General features: G+C 34.9%; 4 protein-coding genes across 14 annotated transcripts in view; 2 read left to right on the plus strand and 2 right to left on the minus strand.

Annotated features, from left to right (window-relative positions):
• Imp (IGF-II mRNA-binding protein) overlaps positions 1–6,114 on the plus strand; it is a 39,205-nt gene extending 33,091 nt beyond the window's left edge. For all 7 annotated transcript variants that reach the window (XM_015979865.2, XM_015979866.2, XM_015979867.2 and 4 more), the window contains 2 exons: positions 2,035–2,280; positions 2,428–6,114. In XM_015979865.2, the coding sequence (XP_015835351.1) occupies positions 2,035–2,280; positions 2,428–2,622 (441 nt within the window). In that variant the 3' untranslated portion in view covers positions 2,623–6,114. The remainder of the gene's footprint in view (positions 1–2,034; positions 2,281–2,427) is intronic.
• Positions 6,115–6,393: 279 nt separating this feature from the next.
• On the plus strand, positions 6,394–14,614 carry LOC662768 (sodium-coupled monocarboxylate transporter 1). 4 transcript variants are annotated; one of them, XM_008194902.3, is made up of 8 exons: positions 6,394–6,643; positions 11,811–11,970; positions 12,019–12,136; positions 12,181–12,248; positions 12,294–12,448; positions 13,442–13,582; positions 13,627–13,845; positions 13,899–14,614. In XM_008194902.3, exons 1-8 carry the CDS (start codon positions 6,450–6,452, stop codon positions 14,569–14,571), a joined length of 1,728 nt encoding a protein of 575 aa, XP_008193124.1. In that variant the 5' UTR covers positions 6,394–6,449; the 3' UTR covers positions 14,572–14,614. The 4 variants fall into 4 exon arrangements, with proteins under 4 accessions (XP_008193124.1, XP_064212997.1, XP_064212996.1 ...); XM_064356927.1 differs by lacking the exon at positions 6,394–6,643 and adding an exon at positions 11,403–11,515; XM_064356926.1 differs by lacking the exon at positions 6,394–6,643 and adding an exon at positions 11,414–11,523.
• Positions 6,639–11,721, minus strand: LOC103312953 (U2 snRNP-associated SURP motif-containing protein). Of its 2 annotated transcripts, XM_064356928.1 has the most exons (3): positions 11,582–11,721; positions 10,798–11,202; positions 6,639–7,860 (listed from the first exon to the last, which is right to left on the minus strand). In XM_064356928.1, the coding sequence occupies exons 2-3, from the start codon at positions 10,987–10,989 to the stop codon at positions 6,682–6,684; spliced, it is 1,371 nt and encodes a 456-aa protein (XP_064212998.1). In that variant the 5' UTR covers positions 10,990–11,202; positions 11,582–11,721; the 3' UTR covers positions 6,639–6,681. The 2 variants fall into 2 exon arrangements, with proteins under 2 accessions (XP_064212998.1, XP_015835349.1); XM_015979863.2 differs by lacking the exon at positions 11,582–11,721 and having other exon boundaries at positions 10,798–11,368.
• LOC662733 (DEAD-box helicase Dbp80) lies at positions 14,528–18,798 on the minus strand. Its single transcript, XM_968814.5, has 8 exons — positions 18,035–18,798; positions 17,821–17,990; positions 17,576–17,771; positions 17,366–17,480; positions 17,143–17,320; positions 16,858–17,095; positions 15,017–15,179; positions 14,528–14,969 (listed from the first exon to the last, which is right to left on the minus strand). The coding sequence occupies exons 1-8, from the start codon at positions 18,095–18,097 to the stop codon at positions 14,716–14,718; spliced, it is 1,377 nt and encodes a 458-aa protein (XP_973907.1). The 5' UTR covers positions 18,098–18,798; the 3' UTR covers positions 14,528–14,715.

An 18,798-nucleotide genomic window follows, 5' to 3' on the forward strand; every position in this document is an offset into this window, starting at 1 on the left:
GATCTCAGTCATTATAAGAGATACGAGGTCGGTTAAGTTAGGGCAAAGGTGCACATTTTTATGCTGAAGAATTATATAACTTTGATGTCATTTTTATTTTTTGAATTATTGAGAAAAATAAAAAATTTGTAATTTTCGTTTTTATTTTTTTAAGCGAAAACCAAAAGAACTAAACGTTTTCACGTGGCACATTCTTTTTTACAAGAAATCTAAATCTGTCATCGCCTTTTCCAAGGCGTTCACGATATCAGAGTTACAACACTCAACTTTGGTTTTATTCAGTGTTTTAGCTCACCATAACTATTCTCCGTATTTACCTCATTTTGCTCGAAATTACAAAACCATGTGTAGATATTATCACATGCAGTCAATGAAAATAACATCTAAATAATACTAAGCAGAAAAACTTACCTTGAGACAGTTGAAAAACTTTAGTCCACAAAAAATGCAATTTCGCTTCAGTGAATTTTTAAGTTTCAGAAGCATATCATAGACATTTGTTTCGAACCACTTTACTAATAATTGCCCAGGTTAAGCAAAAAGTCGTAATTACAAAATGCCCCACGTCCCATACTGCCCCACCTTACCCTACCCTACTCTATTGACAGTTTAGGGTCAGGCAAGAACTCACTATTACGGATATTGCTATAAAAAACATAATCCCAACTCTACCATTAATACAGAACGTATTATTTTGCATTTTTATTTCTAAAGTAAACTTTGTTATTATGAGACATTTCCTAACACCTGATTTTTTTAATTTAATGTTAAAAATTCAAGATTTACTTTTTCACGCCGAAATCGGGTACGTATTTAAATATGTTTGTGGATATTGTGTGTTTGGAACAGCAATACCAATTATAAAGGCGTGCTTTTTAATTTAAAAGCAAGGAAAACGTCTGCTGTATTAGCAGTTATAATATCTATTAATTACGTAAAACTCGTTAGAACTGCCCTATCCCAATAGAGTTTATAATTGTCATTTTCACGAAGTGAATCGAGTTCATATCTATAACAGGTTAATTTGGTCTGAAACAAACCTGAATTTTGGCCATATTATGTTTAACTTTATAGTCTGATGCACCTAAAACTTAACAAGAAGAAATGGGAAGTATTCGTACTGTTCCAAAACGGTTCGTTCCATCGTAAAGAGCAGATTAAAATCTAAACAATAGAATTTTTTTCTCAAAATTTTGAATGTCTACGAGAAAGTATTTACATTTTTTTTAATTTTTTTTTCACAATTACGGCAAAACTATTCGAAAAAGTAGAACTATTTTGATACTTTTGATTTGATTTTGATTAACGTCAAGAAAATCGCCGTATGCCCAATAGTTTTTTAGTTATATATTTTTTTAAATTTTGCATATTTTGAATCATTATTATTATTTTTAATTACCATGTCTTTACTAGGTACTAATTAGTAATTGCCGCGTCAGTGTCGCCGATTGAAGATTGTCAAAAATAAACCCCAAAAGTAGATTAGAAATGTTCCATTATACTTATTTTTTCAGTTTCAGTTCAAAATTAAAAAATCGCTTCTGTTGGGTACTCAAAAATTCACAATACTGCTGTTCACTAAAAATTACTGAAATTCACTGACAATCTTAATTAGGAAAATGCCGCTTTGTTCAGTTACGAGTTTTGAAGCGTCCGTCTGTGAAAACGGCAAGTGACAAACTGAATAAAATTAATCATAAAATAATTCATGACAAAAACACAATCTGTTTATGTAATCAGTTGCTGTAAAAGTGCGATCGTGCGAACAAAGAGGTTTGTATGATAGATTGATTTTTGCTATACTTCTTACTACCTAAAATTCATTCGGTAATATTTACAAAACCTAGTACTATGTAATAAAAATAAACTAATAAATAAAGCCCGCACTGGCCGTGCCAGTGAGACAGTCCAATTTAAATCGAAAATTTAGATAAAGGTCTTTATTATTTTTTTTTCACATGGACACGAATTAACAGTTCGGCCATAAATTCAATTTTTCATGTATATTGCAAGTTGTTTTTGTGTTTTTTTCAGGCGCAGTATTTGATTTTTGAGAAGATGCGAGAGGAAGGTTTCGTCGCTGGATCGGATGATGTACGATTAACGGTGGAAATAATGGTTCCTAGCTCGCAAGTCGGCCGAATCATCGGCAAAGGAGGTCAAAATGTTCGCGAACTACAACGCGTAACCGGAAGCGTAATTAAACTGCCAGAACAGGGTGCTTCTCCTCAAGAGGATGAAACAACGGTGCATATCATTGGACCATTTTTCAGTGTTCAAGTAAGTCACCCCTGTTTCTCAAAAACCTCTAAATTTAAATAACTTAAAAAATGCAATTTCGACAGTAAGTATTCTGTATTAAAATGTAATGAAAAATATGAGACAGCAAAGATAAAGACGTTTTGTTATGAATGTTTGTTGTTGCAGTCGGCGCAACGTCGCATACGCGCCATGGTATTGCAATCAGTAGTGCCTCTTCAGGGAAGACCGCGTCAACCGCGCCAACCAAAAGACCCCAGCCAATCGGAAGCCGCCGCTGCGTTGGACCCACAACAGCAGCAACAGCAAACGCCACCGCAGCAGCAGCAACAACAACAGCAGCAACCACCACAACAACAGTAACGCCAGCTAGCAACATTCACTGCCCTGTGCATGGGTTTATGCATACCCTATTGTACAATTAACATCTCGAGGCCTTCCACTAATGCAATATCATCCTTCCAGTCTTAGTGTCGTCGTAGCGCATTGTTGTCGCCGAACACAACCAAATATTAGCTGTGCGCGCGCGTGTTTTAACTCTATTAAATTAAGTAAAACAACAACAAGAAGAAGAAGAAATGTGTGAACCGCGAATACCTCAGCAAGTGCTTTATTGCCGATACGTCCATTTTGTTCAGTTTGATGATTTTCCGCTACACTGGAGTTTATTTAAGTTATTGGTTCTAGTGGAAAGTTTGGAGAAGAAACAGGAATATGGTATGATAAACTGTGTGCCCAACGTTACAATCTACCTCAACTAATCAAAATAAAGTTACAAGTTATAGCCATAGTAAATTTCCGTTACGAGATACAGCAACCAACCAACCATTCAAACCTCACTCACTCACAACCAGCAGTGTTTTCTTTTGTTGTACACGATCTACCTGATGAAAGGACTACCAAAGACAAGGCGTTGTTACAAACCATTGTTTATCGCTTCACTGGATTTTGACCGCTCGCACCTAAACAAACTATCGACGAATTCAGCCAAAACATTTCGAAAGACAGGATTTTCAACCGAGCAAGCAAGAGCAGTCACCGTTATCCATCTGAAGAGTCCCACTTAAACTAGCACTACATCAAAACAAGGCGAAAGTTCCTCTGCAGAGTCCGGTGGCAGAGGATGCGAGACGGCCATCACAACGGACAGGAGTCACAACTCTTGCATCCTCTGCGCTGTTAACGTGGCTGTTGTTAATTATTAAGTGTGAATGAAGAGCTTTAATAAGAAAATTTTGATAATATTAATGCGAAATTGTTGTGCGTGTCTTTATTATTATTATTGTGTTTGAATTTGAAGAGACGTGGCAACGATCTTTCAATTAATTACTATTTAAAATGGAAACTGTTAATCAAAGTGTGCGTGTGGAAAAAGACATTTTTAACTCTATTGTAATATTATTGTTAGGAGATTGTTAAAATAATGTTTGATAAAGATGCGGCACGCTCTCCAATTATTATTATTTGTTTAACGGAGTGCCGAGGCCGTGTCGCATCTTTGATTTTTCTTCGTGATTGATTGTTGCTGAATTATTATGATACCAGATAGGACAGCTGTTGCGGCCTTGCTGCCTTGCGTCAAGGTCGGCCGCGCCCCTGATAGTACAAACTCGGGAGGTATAGATTGGGCCTAAGAGCCCCCGGTTTAGTCCGGACTTGTAAAAAATATTTTTGATAAAAATTGTTTGTTGGGGAGGATATTTTTTGTTAGATTTTTTAAAAAATAATTATAGCGGGGTCGCTATTTTAAAAAATTGTGAAAAAATGGATATATTATTATATGAATATATATTTATTAATTATGTATAAATGAAAGAGAAAATTTGAATTATTTGTACAGATTTATAAGTGTGCCAAAGTGCGAAGATGTTACCAGAATCAAGTTCTGTATTTATTTATTAAAGTTAGACTGTTCAAGGGTTCATGTATTTAAAACTGGCAGTCATTGGTTCAGCACTTTCTGATACCCCCATCAACAACAGTCGGGTCTCACACAAAACACTCTTTTCGGACACAATCATGCAATCGTACAAAACGAACGGCTCCAAAGTACAAAGTCTAGTTCAAAATTTAACGATTACCATCCCACTAGTCTAAAAACTGGCAAACGACAACTCGTTCGCCAGCTTTCAGTCTACGGTCGTCGATCAATCGATCCATTTGTTTCACACAAGCATCAATAACAACAACAACAACAACAACATCAAAAATCTAACGCATTTCATAGCTAGATTATAATTTCTGTTGCAAAATTAATATTACAAACATATTCGGACTATAACAATTCTCCCCCACCCCCCAAAAGATGAAGAAAACGACACTTGAAACGAAAAATTCCATCCATCAGACATCACCGAAATCCGCCAAAAGAATTTTGCAGACGCGTGCCGCGAAATAATGGAAAATTTTCGAAATAATGCGCGCGCATCCCGGTCTTAAGCTTCAACACAACTAGACTAACCGATTCCATGTAATGCCTACGTTTAAAAATCGGTAAATCAATTGATTATATTTAAAAAGCAAAGGAAAAACACTATGTTATGGTATAAATAGTGCCTAACCAAAGTCTCGCGTCGCTAAACGATTTTCAGTGGACAAAAGATTGCTTTCTGCTGTCGTATGTGTGTTTAATCGAAAATTAATGTTGACTTTTAGGGTTTTCTGTTCAATGACGAGGCAGTCTGTTGTGACACTAGAGTTTCAAAGTTTAGCTTCCCGTGAATAAATTTGAGAAAACAAAGTGTTCAAGTCGTTTAGAGACGCAGATTAAAATGAAAAAGTATATAAAATAGTTATAGTTTGAATTGTAATGCATTTCATAATTATTTCATTAAGTTAATAGTTAAAAGTGATTTCAAGCAAACCGTTTTCGAGTAAAGTTGCATCTACAATAGCATGAAGATGTTAATAGGGTTTACGTGAAATCAAACCATCCTATAGTATATAGTTAAAAGCTACTACCTACTACTACATGTATAATTCTTCACCTGATGAATTTTATAGTTTGTCGTTTTTACTTGAGTGTATGATTATTTTATTGCAACCACTTATAGTTAATAGTATACATGTTGAACGATAAAACAATGCTGGACGGAGACTGACTGTGCAAACCAGCCGCTGTAGATTAGGTACCTTAGACACGGATAATCGTACTAAAGGTTACGAGATGGAAAGCGCCGCGTTTTGCATTGCAGTACTTTAATCACCACCAAAAACAAACATTATTACCGTTTAGTATTGTACATTATCCGATCTAAGAAGTAAACTACCTCAGTAATTAATATATTTCTATAAAATTTAATTTGTTGTTCAAGTTTTACTTTCTTCTGGGTTTTCGATATATTATATAAGTTTGAAAATTTTCTGGTGAATGCTATTTGTACAACAGAATCTTATATAGTTCATAGTCGAAAAAGTACTTGTGTAAGTGTGCCATTCTTTTGTGAATGTTATTATCGTAAAAGTTTGCTTTCATCAATCAACATCTACAACGCAGTCAACAACAAATGTTTTCTCTCAGGAATTATAGCTCAGGACTTTTGATGTTTTCTCCGCATAGCAAAGAGGATTATATTATTCTGATTGATTTTTCGGGCTTGCCTTACCATAGTTTTCATCAACTTAATCAATCAGATACTAAGCGTTGCGTAAACACAATAAAATTATTTGTTGTTTCATGTAGATGATGATTATTAGTCATGTGAACTCTTCATTTTTTTCTCATATGGCAGAGATGTAAATATCTTCATAGCTCTATGTATCGGTTCTCTCCAGAATGAAGTTTCATGAATTGGCATACTTGATTCAATCGTTTGTTTGTCCATTTATTTCAGTAAATAAATAGTGTTCCCTTAATGACCGACTTTTATTTACACATTTAACGATACGTGACTCTTTGGCGCCCAACGTGGGGCTGGCCACACAATTTAGGCGCCCAACGTGGGGCAAGCACTATCAATAGAGTTCAATATTTTATATAATCTTGTAGGTGAGTAATTTGGAGACATAACTTATCAATTATCGGGTAATTCGTGCCGTCTTTGGCTGACGGTTAAATTTAGAATAGCCTGTATATAGTACGGCGCATAATTTTCCAATTGTAGCTAAATTATACTTACTAAATTTACGTAGTAGGATAATGGGTCACTTTAGCTTAGTGATGTTCTTCGATTTACAAGTGCGAAACCAAAATGAGTTCGGAAGAAATTTTCACATATTTCGATATCTTCGATTACATCGTTTTCGGCGCAATGTTACTAATATCGTCGCTGATTGGTGTTTATTTCGCCTTCTTTGCTAAAGTCAAACAAGACACCACTTCCGAATATCTCATGGGAGGAAAAACGATGGGAATATTTCCCATATCGATGTCACTCATCGCCAGGTAAGAACACATTTAATCAACCAACAAACAAGTTTTCCTTAATTAAACATATCGACAAACTGTTTCTTTTTCTCAACAATCAAACAATCAGTCGTGGCCGTATGGTACGACCTTTTCAACAAATTCGCACCATCCAGTGGTTCATCATGAAACGAATCATCTTCGCCGTTTTCGTTTCCGGTCAAGAGCACATTTTCCAGTTTTGTGACAAACTTGGTGTCGTAAAAGCGATGAAACAGCCAAGCCCTCAACACGACAAAAACTTTAATTTTAAAACAGACTTTATCCTGTGCGTGATGTAATTCCTTGTAAGTGCTGTGGAGCTGGTTAAAAATTTCCGTGCAAACTTCCGGAGTGAATTCCTCGCAATAACGAATCCGCCTCACTTTGCAATTATACAAAACATCGGTCAGTAAGTAAAGTCGGGCGAGTTTTTTCACCGGATTCGTGGCCACATTTTTGAACGAGTCGACCAAAACTTGCAAGACATCACCTAAAGCGTTCGAGTGGCTCACACAGAACACCATGGCTTCGGAAACCGAGCTTTTACTCGTCGTCAAATGTTTGATCAAAGAAACCAAACGCGCCGTTTGCGATTCGGACAAATTCGCTTCAGTTTTGGGGTTTTTGATCAATTCTGGAGGCATGCCTTCGCGATAATTCGGCGCAGTCGGAGGGATCCAAACTGATCCGTTCTCATACATTCGGAACGGTTTCATCGACCAGGAATTTTTCGGGTCACCGTTCAACATCGAATACAACTTCCAGCGGTAGTAGGTGTGGGCTGGGTCTTGAAAATCTGACAGGAATTTAAATTCGGGATTCCCCGACTCCATGTCCATTATCAAGGCTTCAAACTCCGGCCCTTCCCTTATCACAAACTCGATCATTCGGTGGATGATCATTAGAAGGTTTCGGTCGAAGGGTATCGTGACTTTGACCACGGTTTGCGTCAAGTCTTTCAATTCACTCTTCGCGACGTTCGTTTGCGCGTTAAAGGGTAATCCCGAAGGAGGTGGAGGTGAATACAGTTTGTACAGTTCAGGGGGGATGTGGACGGGATACGAGGGGATTTTGACTGATTTGCCCCAATTGATTCTCATTTCTTCGTGGTTTTTTAATCCGTTCATTGCGCGTTCGGCGTCCGAACGGCTCATAAAAGCCACAAAACCGCAGTTCGCACTTCTCGAACTCGTCTCGTTACGAGGCCACATAATCTACACGACAAAATAGAAAACACACGATTTACAACATTTACGATTGTTCGGCCCCCATAAATCTGTAAAGAAGCTTAAAAGGCCGATTCATATAAGCAAACTTGTCTCGTGTATTTCACATATTTCAATATCCACTGTTGCCAACATGGTGAATTTTTCACATTTTGGCGAATTCTAATATCAAGCAAAGAATTGGACAAAAATATGGAACCAAGCGTTTTGTACCTAAACTATGTACCGCACGAAAAATTAGTTTTAAAAATGTGTTCAAGAATTTTTTTTTCGATGTTTCCTTAAGTTTTCGACTTTTTCAAAAATTTGTTTTTCAAATGGTGTCCCACCTTTGGTACAAGATTATGCTCTAAAATAACTTCTAATTCAATAATGTTTCAACGAATGTTTTTTTCTGATTAATTATTAAAGTTTAATAATTTATATAAATAAACATTGGTTCAAAAATAATAATATTAAGTTAGAAATCATTTTTAGAGTATAATCTTTTACCAAAAAAATTGCCGTAATAAGGTGACATTTGAATTTTTTTTAATAACTCGAAAAAGGAAGGAATTTCGAAAAAAAAATTTTTTTTGAAAAATTATCTCATTTTTAAAGTAGTTGATGATGTACTAATTAATTTTTTGTGAGGTACATAAGTTTTGACAGAAAACGCTTGGTCCCACACTTTTGCTCCACTCTGTATAAAGAATAGATATTATTCTACAGATTTTGTTGATAAAAATTATAAATATACTGTTGGAGAACTCTCATTTTTTTAGTTAGTCAACTTTGTTTTTTTAATGTAAAGTTTTGAAATAATGCTAAAGAATAATCTAGAAAAAGCCTAAACAAAATTATAATAATGTTTTGAAAATGAGCAGAGTAAAATGTTTAAACAGAATTTGGAAAATGGAGAAATGTTTATAAAATACTTTTGAATACAGTCTACAAAACTAATAATTTCAAAAAAGAATCCAAAGAAGAGTTTAGAATCGAATATTAATATTAGCTATTTCAAAACTATAGAAATGTGAACGTCGCATTTTCTCTCAAAATTACTCATGCACTTCAAAAAGTTAATAACTAATGTAATTTATAGTTTCAATGAGAGATCTAATCATTAATAATTATTTTACATTTTTATCAACCTTATTAAAAAAAATAATAATTCGGTAAAATGCGACGTAGGCATTTCTATAGTTTTGAAACAGCTAATATGTATTAAAAAAAATCTAAAAAAGAGCAGTCTACATTTCAGATTTACAGCCGGCTTTAGAAAAGAATATTAAGAAAAATGCAGGGAAGAATGCAGAAATAAAGAAAAAATAATAAACAACAGTGTGAAAAATTTTTAAACGAACCTATTAGCTGTTTCAAAACTATGTAAACGCCAACGTCGCATTTTACCAAATTATCTTTTTAATTAAGGTTGATAAAAATGTAAAATAGTTATTAATGATTAGATCTTCCATTGAAACGATTAATTACATTAGCTATTAATTTTTTCAATTGCATAAATAATTTATAACAACTAATTTTGAGAGAAATTGCAAAATTGTTTACATAGTTTTGAAACAGCTAATATATACGCGTAGGACAATTTTTAACAGTCGCAGAGTGAAATTGAGAAGAAAAAAATATTTCAAATGAAAATAATCATTATAAATAACAATTATGCATAAAATTATCAATTATTAATTGAGTAATAGTTTTTATTAACATTTTTGTTTATTAAATGATTCAAAAAATTAGAATAGTCAAAATAAAAGTACCCATTCATTCATGGAAACACAGGGATTACACTACAGGTCATAACTTAAGACCAAAATTCCAATTAAAAAATTATTCCAATTCTTAAATCTGATAAACATTTAAATTTATATATTAATTTTGTTAGGAGACAAATCAGAAATTAAAAAAACATGTTTGTCACCAGGTCACCACGCCATCTTTAAAATTTAAAGAAGATGAAAGAAGAATCTTAAGTAAAATCTAGAAAAGAGTACAGAAATAATGCTACAGAATAATCTAGAAAAATTGTAAACGAAAATAAAGCTGTAGAGTGTATAGTCTAAGAAGTATTTATAAAATAATTTTAAGTGCAGTCTACAAAATTAATAACTCCAAAAAGAATCAAGAGAATAAAGTTATAAGTGACTGTACAGAAGGATTTATAATTTATGAAATAATCTAAAAAACAATCTAGATTTCAGATTAAGAATCGGTTTTAGAAAAGACTAAAGAATCTTTAAAAAAATCGAGTTAAAAAAACAATGGTAAAAATAAAAATTCTGAAACGAAGCAGAAAGTGGAAAAAAACTAAAGAATCTTTAAAAAAATCGAGTTAAAAAAACAATGGTAAAAATAAAAATTCTGAAACGAAGCAGAAAGTGGAGTCTAAAAGAAAATTTGGAGAATGCAGAAGAAGTATTTATATACATATTTTAAGTAGAATCTAGAAAATAATTGTAAAGAAGCGTCTGGAGAAGAATATGTAAAATCAAAAGATGATGAGTTTACAAGGTAATCCAAAGAACAGTCCAGACTTCATATCTGGAGAAGGCTTTAGACAAGAATTAGAGAAGACTGTTAAGAAAAAGAGAAGAGTAGGTACAGAGACAGTAAGTACTAGTACGAAATAATCTGGAAATATCCTAAACAAAACTAGAGAAGAATTTTGAAGAGATGCAGAGTTGGAGCTACTAGAGAGATTTTGGAGAATATTATCTATGTTGTTTTTTGTTAATAATGTTTAGTGCAATAAATAAATGTATCAGACTGTTTGATTTTTAAATTTTTTGTTTCTAAAATTAATTCTCATTTTTAATGAATATGCAAGTTCGCAATACCTGTGACAACACTGTTTGACAAATTTTCCAATTTATTACTATAAACACGTTATGAATCGACCTTTGAGTTGAAACCTCCTTTTTCACTCACCTTAACACTGGCCAAGGGCCCGTAGGTCCCAAAGAGCTGAATGAGGTGATTCTCAGTCACTTGCGGATTCAAATTCGACACAAAAAGATTGGTCGAATTCGTGTATTCACTTTCATGAGTCACCAACGGTGGAGGTTCCAACTTAGGCACCACCAATTTAATCTCTTTGACTTGGCGTTCGTGCTGCAACATCTTGAGTTCGTCTCCGAGGGCTTTCAGATTTGATTTTTTCTTGGCGCGTTTATTGATATTAAACGAAATTTGCTGATGAGCATTCGTTGGTTCCTTCTTCAGTTTAATGATTGGTTTGGGGTTGTACAATTGGCCCTTTTCCGAATTTTCTTTTCCCTCGGCGTACAGAGTATCCGACTTGACGAAGGCTTTCCTCGGGATGTCTGAATGCTCCTGGAAAGTGTCAATATACTGCTTGTAGATCGCCCCAATCGCTTGCTGCTCCTCTTCGAGCGATTTTTTGTTCACTTGGCCGCGTTTATGCATTTTTACACACTTTTTGGAACGAAAAGTTAATTATTAATTATTTGGTTCGAAATGACAGGTATTCGGAGTCACGTGACGCAGAGTGACAGGGCGAAGGTGGCTGTGATGGGTGCTTCACAGGATTTTTCCTTTTAGAGGTTATGACAAAATTCAAACTGCAAGACGATTTATTTGTAATTCGGCTATTTTAAGGAGTTCTGAGAAGTCTTTGGGCAAATATGTAAATATGTATGCAACAATGACTTGTTTGTCTTTCATGTCCTGAAACTTGGGATTGGTTACTCACCCTAAAAACTGGACTAACTGTACCAAGAAAAAGCCGACAAGAAATGAAAAATATAGTTCAAAATTCCATTCGTTTTGTATAACTCAACACACACACTTCTAACACACTACAGCCTTTGGGTATCTGTCGTTACATTGTTGGTACCACTGGCAAAATTTCTTAATATGAGTATGGCAGCAATGTAACGAACGAAATTTAAATTTGTGTGCTGATAAAAGCTATTTTTTAGCTACATTTCTGGTATAAGCATACTGGGAATCCCCGCCGAGATCTACACTTATGGGACGCAATTTTGGATGGTTTTGGCGTCCAAAGCGCTAGTTTCCCTAACGATGGCTTTTGCCTATTTGCCTGTCTTTTACAAATTGCAAATAACTTCAAGCTACGAGGTAATTAACTGAAATCTTAAACAGTTTTAATAACTGTAAGGGTTTTAGTATTTAAATCTCCGCTTCAACTCAACCGTGCGCTTACTCGGCTCCATTCTCTTCCTTACAAAAATGATGCTCTACATCCCTATAGTGATCTACGTCCCAGCCTTAGCTTTCAGCCAAGGTAATTCCCTTCCAGCAAAATTGAATAATTTTGAAAACTTTCAGTCACTGGAATTAATCTACATTTGGTGACGCCGGTTGTGTGTATTGTTTGCATTTTTTACACAACTTTGGTAAGTCATTCGATAATGCTACATTTGTCCAGAAATGGGTTTTAGGGGGGTTTGAAAGCCGTGGTTTGGACTGATACCATCCAGACTATAATGATGTTCGCTGCTTTGATAGGTGTTGTAGCACTTGGAGTCGCAAGTGTTGGAGGCTTTGCAGAAGTATGGCGGCGGAACGAGGAAGGGGACAGGATCGATTTTTTCAAGTAAAAAAACAGTTTAATTACGATTTACGACCGGTTTTTAGAAAGCTGAAGAAAACTGAATTTTCTGTTAAAAGTTATATTGCTATTAATTCCTAAATCTAAGCATCTGATTGCTGTAATGTGGTCACGTGCTCAGTTCATCCACTATTTGACTAGAATTAATTTAATAATTTTTGAACAAGCCAACCTGAATATATGACCGTCTTTATGATACCTCAGATGAAAGGTATTTTGACTAAAAATTCAGCTGCAAATAAGAATTCGTGTAATAAATAATACACATAACTTTAACCTCTTCTGAGGTCTGAATCTAAATTAGTTTAACACTGAAACAAAACATGTACCCCCTTATGTGATTCCCCGAATTTTCTGGAGGAATGTCATACTAACTATTTAATAATACACGCGAGTATAACATGATGTCCGCTTAAAGGAGATATTTTGTTTCCAAGGATCCGAATAACATTGTCCGCGTCCGTTTATTGGAGAGTCCGCTTAGAAGATAATTCATTAGCTCAAAACAAGGTCAACAAAAATGTCCGTTTATCAGATAGGTGTCCGTTAAAAGACATTTTTCTGTATTGGTTAAACAAAAAATTAGTTTCAGTTAGAATTAAGTCACTGTTTTATACATAAATGATACCTTTTGAGATAAAAAAATATATATACAGCGTTGGGCAAAAGTATGGAACCAAGCGTTTTGTGCCTAAACTATGTACCTTACGAAAAAACAATTAGTACCTCATCAAGTACTTTAAAAATGTGATAATTTTTCAAGAATAAAATTTTTCGAAATTCCTTTTGGCTTTCGAGTTATTCAAAAAAATATTTTTTTTCCAAATGGCACACTACCACGGTAAAATACTGCTGTGGAAATTACTTTTAATTCAATAATATTGTTTTTAAACCAGTGGTTTTCTGAAAATAAATTATTAAAGTTGTGTTACAATTTTAATTAATTAAAGAGAAATGTTTAATTAATTTTCCTTGTAGTTTTGACTGGGACCCCACAATCAGACACACATTTTGGACAGTTGCGATCGGAAATTATTTCTCATGGTTGGCTTCTTGTTCCATAAACCAGGCAATGGTTCAAAGGTGTCTGGCAATGCCCACATTGAAATCTGCTCGAATGTAAGTACGGTTCAGGTATTCAAAAAAAATATATATTTTTTTAGAACTGTGGCCATACTGGTGGTCGGCATAATGGCCCTAGTTTCAATGTGCTGTTTCATGGGCTTGATAATTTACGCTTATTACTACAAATGCGATCCCATAACTAGAGGCCTAGTTCACAAGTCCGACCAATTACTGCCATTTTTTGTAATGCATATTGCGTCATCGATGCCCGGACTTCCCGGACTTTTCGTTAGCGGCGTTTTCAGTGCTGCCTTAAGGTTCACTCAAAAAACCAACCGACTCAAAATTATTAAATTTTTGAAAATTCCAGCTCCATGTCCACTGGGCTAAACTCGATGACGGGCGTGATATTCGAAGACTTAATCAAGCCCCGGATCAAGAAGCCGCTGTCTGAAGCCCGGGCTAGTTTTCTGATGAAAGTCATTGTTGTGATAATTGGGAGTATTTGCGTGGCTCTTGTCTTCGTTGTGGAAAAAATGGGGGCCCTTATCCAGGCCACTGGCAGCCTCAGTGCCATCACTGCCGGCCCCCTTTTGGGGATTTTCTCCCTGGGGATGTTCTTCCCCAACGCCAACCCCCAGGGGGCGCTTATTGGGGGTTTGGTCAGCGGAAGCCTGATCGGGTGGATTTCCGTCGGTACTCAGATGAATATGGCTCAGGGGGTTATCAGATTTCCGCAGAAGTATGTCTCGGTTGAGGGCTGCAACGCCGATTGGGTCGCGGAGTATTTGAGTTTGACGCTGTCCAAAGACACGAAGGAAATTCCAGTGGAAGCCCCCTTTGTGCTATATAGGCTGTCCTACATGTATTACACTCTAGTGGGGGCTGTTACTACGATCGTGGTGGGTTTTATCGTGAGTGTGTTAACAGGAGGTGCCCAACATGTTAACCGAGATTTGCTATCGCCGGTGATTTACCCGTTTTTGAAACGACACAAAGTGGAAAAGCAACAAAACGATGTAATTAAAGAAATTTCGCTATAAATGTATGTATAATATAATCAAAAATAAATAGTAGCCACACTTACTCTACCTAATACACTTAACATAGCAATTTAAAAAATCAACACTTTCTATTATTTTATTATTAAAAAATTAGACGGTAGTGTTCTTAAAAATTACAAAAATTCAGGCTCCAATTTTCTCAATTTCGTCCGAATCATCGGCATTCAAATAATGAATTTTTCGGTTAAAATGTTTCTCGATATCGCGACAAATATTCATGGCCTCTTGTGAATCAACCAGATTTATAGCAATACCCTGTTTACCAAAACGTCCAGTTCGACCGATTCTGTGCAAGTAAGTGTCGCAGTCGGCCTTGCCTTGCATGTCTATTGGCAAATCGAAATTTACAACGATTGTCACTTGTTCGACGTCAATACCTAAACAAAAACATCAACACTTGCTGAAAAATATTACAATAGATTACCTCTAGACAATACATTGGTGGTTATAAGAACTTTTTCTTGACCAGACCTGAACCGATCTAAGACGTTAATACGTTGTTCCACCGTTAAATCTCCAGTTAAGACGGCCACAGCATGGCCATCTTTCGACATTTTTTCAGCGAGCCAGCTCGCAGTGCGTCTGGTCTACAATAAAAACAGTTAATATTGATATTATAATTTAAAGTCCACTTAGGGTGAATTTTACAATCGCCAGTTAAACCCCGGATAAGTTATTTCTACTATAATTACTATGGTTACAATTGTTACAAAAATGTATTTTCCAAAATTTATCCAAAGAATAACAACTTCAAAACTAAGTTAGCAACATTGAGAAAGAGAAAATGTTGTCAGTACTGGCAAAATTTCACTAAATCAGGTGATTTTATTACCAATCTAAACATTTGCTTAAAATTTACGCAAAAGTTCTATTTCATGCTAATTGATGAAAAATAAACTTACAACAGAAAGATAAAAATATTTTAAAATTATTATATTGTTCGAGTATTTCCCCGAACATTTATTTTCTTTATATAATAATAGTTGAGGAACAAAATTCGATTTATTAATAAAATTACTAATACTGTGGTATGTTCACCTAATGATGATTTTAATAATTTTATACTAGTAATATGAAATAGGGAACACTTTATGTGTTAAACATTTTGTACTTTTTTCACCCAAAAAAAACTCAATTACTGAGCGAAATTTTTTCAAAAATAAGCCAAAAATTGAGTTAAATACATCATTATTAATTTTTACATGTTTTACACGTTTATTAATTAGAAACGCGAATAGTAATTCGCAAAATTTCGTTAAGCACAAGCCGAATATTTACCAAATTACAACAAAAAGAGTTAAATTTTCCAATGTTTTTGAAGTAACAAATAAATTTATTTCAAATACTTCGCTAAAACTGAATGAAAAACCATTACACTAGAAAAAAATTGATCTCAGTTTAGCTTATCTCACCCGATTTCAGTTCATTTTTGAAGCGGAGATCCATTTATTCTGGGAAATATTATCAGAATACGCTTAGACAAATTCCACAAAATAAGCCAAAAAAACCCAGCAAGCTTAAAGCCGTTTTTGGACTAGGAATAAAATCTTAGTTTTTCTGCAATATTTCTAAAAATCATTCAATTGAATTAGTAATTGCATTACAAATTGCGTTTTTCTGAGGGTTTAGCGCGTTTTCCACCGATGATTTCTTAAGTTTTGTTAAAAATAAACCGCAGAAATAACTTCTCAAAATCTAAAAATCACACAGAGATCAGGGTTTACTAGCAAATACATTATTGTTTTCTTTAAAAACTGTGATTAAAGAAAAAATTAAAAATTTAAATAAATATAGATTTGAGGATTACGTGTTTTTTTATACAAAACGGCATTTGAGCATCGTTTATTTTACAATGACATTAAAAATAATATTTTTTTGCAGCGACTTTATTAATTAATAATAATTATTATGAAGAATTGTAGATAAATTCTGTAAAAATTCACATTTATAAAAAAATATAAATTAGTATTTGATAACAAACGCTGAATTTCACATAACAAATATAAAAGTTATTCATTAATAAATCTTGAGACTTGTATTTTATTGAATTTCTCTTTTATTTCGCTTTGCAGAAGCCTTGAAGATCCAAAAAGGCTTAAGTGATGTATAGTAATTTTTTCACTTTGAATCTAGTGCCTTTTTGATCTGGCTACATTAGGAGGCCACAATACTCACCGTTGCCAACTTAATTTAAGTCAGATACCACTTGATCCAACATTTAACTGAACGCATTTAATCCGATTTTTGCTACAAATAATTGCTTACGTGACAAAAAATGATCGCCTGTCCCACCCCCACAGTTCCATAAATATTCGTCACAGCGTTATATTTTTCCTGTGGTCCAGAGCATTTGACATAATATTGTTGGATATTATCCAGACTTTCTTCTTCGCGTTTCAGTCTTATTGTGATAGAATCGGGAACAATCATTTCAGCAAACTCCATAATCTGTTGATCGTACGTTGCAGAGAAAAACATCATTTGACAATTCGGCCCCAAATTTCTACAAAACCGTTAATTTCAAATCACACTGAAATGCTCCCAACACACTTGTGTATTCTGATGCATTGATCCTGGTGGCCTTGGGTTGCGATCATCACATCAGCCTCATCCAAGACAAACACTGTTAGTTTTTTCAGATCGAAAACACGGAATTTCAGGGCCCAATCTAGCACTTTTCCAGGCGTTCCAATTATGATGTGTTCGGTTAAATGCGACCCTCTTGAAACTAAAATTTAGGTGAGAATCGGGCTTTTTTGATTTTTTTGCAAACCTTCTTCGCCTCTCACGGCGTATTTCATCTCGATTTCGGGGCAAAACTTTGCCATATGTGCCGCCACTTCGCCAGTTTGGATAGCCAGCTCGTAAGTGGGTGACAAACACAAAACCTACAATAAATACCAGGTCAGTATTGTGCCAAAAAATCAACTGGTTATTAGTCATTTTGCTAAATTGAAAGTAAACTTAAGTGTTCAGTTCTTACTTGAGGATACTTTAGCGAAGCATCGACGCGACTTAACATGGCTAAGACAAAAGCGGCCGTTTTCCCAGTGCCTGACTGGGCCTGAGCTATGAGGTTCTGTGGAGGGTTGGCTAAGAGGGTCGGTAGAGCCGTTTCCTGGATTTTCGACGGCGCATTGAACCCCATATCGTAAACCCCCTTCAATAAATTGGGGTTTCTGCAAATCACAGCTGTCTAAACGTAATTCAACAATGAAACAAAGTTACAAGTTCAGGGCTTCGAAAGTTTTAACAGAATAAAGCGGCGAGTTCGGGTTTTGCCTCTGGATCTCGATATCAGTTTTGCTTTCCACGAGACCATTTCGCATCAATTTTCGCAGCAAACTAGCCTCGGCAGTGGAGTTGTTTCTATTTGAACTCAGACTAACGTCGCCCAACTGCAAGTTTCAAGTCATTTTATGAATCAACCGGTGGGGTTTACCTTCTTTTGGACGCTTTTTTCCTGTTCTTCCGCAAATTTAGCCCAATCTATCTTCTGAGACATGTTTGCAAATTTGTGGTTAATTTTGCGCGGTTTAGTTATTTTCACCCGCTACTGTTGGCACAACATGGCGCCAAGTTCAAATGCACAATTAAGGATGTTTTTATTCAACTGAATTGAATACAAAAACTAGTCATTAAACTTTTTGATTTTTTTTCTTATTGTTTTTCAACAAATATGACCCAAAAAATTGATCGGATTTTGTCAAACTTGATTGTTGGTAAAGACTGAGCCCGATTGGTTAAAACTTGGCGCCACGTTTAAAGACTAACTTTCATCAACTGAACTGAATGTGACGGATCATCAGTAGCACATGAAATGTAGAATTCTTATTCAAGTGTGATTATCACTGGAATCGAACAATACGAGACATGCCACTGCTTTCTTCATTTTTCCATCATTGCGCTCATTTAAATATTTCATGTGTAGAAAATAATTATGAGAAATTTAAACGCACGTGTTCTATTTATTCGCAGTTGAAATCTGGTCAGATGACATTCTGAGGAAATTACGAGTTTCACCAGACCAACTATGGCAGATCTTATCGGAAAATTGAGTTAAAATAAATGTAATTATTTTTTAAAGCGAGAAAAATAAATTAACATTTTGAGTAGTATAATAACGGTTCCCGTTTATTAAAAATTGAGTAACAGCCGAGATTTGTTGGGTATTATACCGTTATACTTTATTTTAATCAAAAAAAC

The sequence above is a fragment of the Tribolium castaneum genome, chromosome 5 (genome assembly GCF_031307605.1).
Source record: "Tribolium castaneum strain GA2 chromosome 5, icTriCast1.1, whole genome shotgun sequence".
Taxonomy (NCBI): Eukaryota; Metazoa; Arthropoda; class Insecta; order Coleoptera; family Tenebrionidae; genus Tribolium; species Tribolium castaneum.

What these genes read in the sequence shown, in the direction of transcription:
- LOC662768 (XM_008194902.3), top strand. Translation starts at nt 6,450, where the DNA reads ATGAGTTCGGAAGAAATTTTCACATATTTCGATATCTTCGATTACATC. An exon ending in AAATAACTTCAAGCTACGAG is followed by an intron (nt 11,971 to 12,018) that starts GTAATTAACTGA and finishes TAAGGGTTTTAG; the next exon opens with TATTTAAATCTCCGCTTCAA. An exon ending in ACATTGAAATCTGCTCGAAT is followed by an intron (nt 13,583 to 13,626) that starts GTAAGTACGGTT and finishes ATATTTTTTTAG; the next exon opens with AACTGTGGCCATACTGGTGG.
- LOC103312953 (XM_015979863.2), bottom strand. Translation starts at nt 11,295, where the DNA reads ATGCATAAACGCGGCCAAGTGAACAAAAAATCGCTCGAAGAGGAGCAG. An exon ending in GGCCCTTGGCCAGTGTTAAG is followed by an intron (nt 7,861 to 10,797) that starts GTGAGTGAAAAA and finishes TTTGTCGTGTAG; the next exon opens with ATTATGTGGCCTCGTAACGA.
- LOC662733 (XM_968814.5), bottom strand. Translation starts at nt 18,097, where the DNA reads ATGTCTCAGAAGATAGATTGGGCTAAATTTGCGGAAGAACAGGAAAAA. An exon ending in ACTTTCGAAGCCCTGAACTT is followed by an intron (nt 17,772 to 17,820) that starts GTAACTTTGTTT and finishes TGTGATTTGCAG; the next exon opens with AAACCCCAATTTATTGAAGG. An exon ending in CACCAATGTATTGTCTAGAG is followed by an intron (nt 14,970 to 15,016) that starts GTAATCTATTGT and finishes GTTTTTGTTTAG; the next exon opens with GTATTGACGTCGAACAAGTG.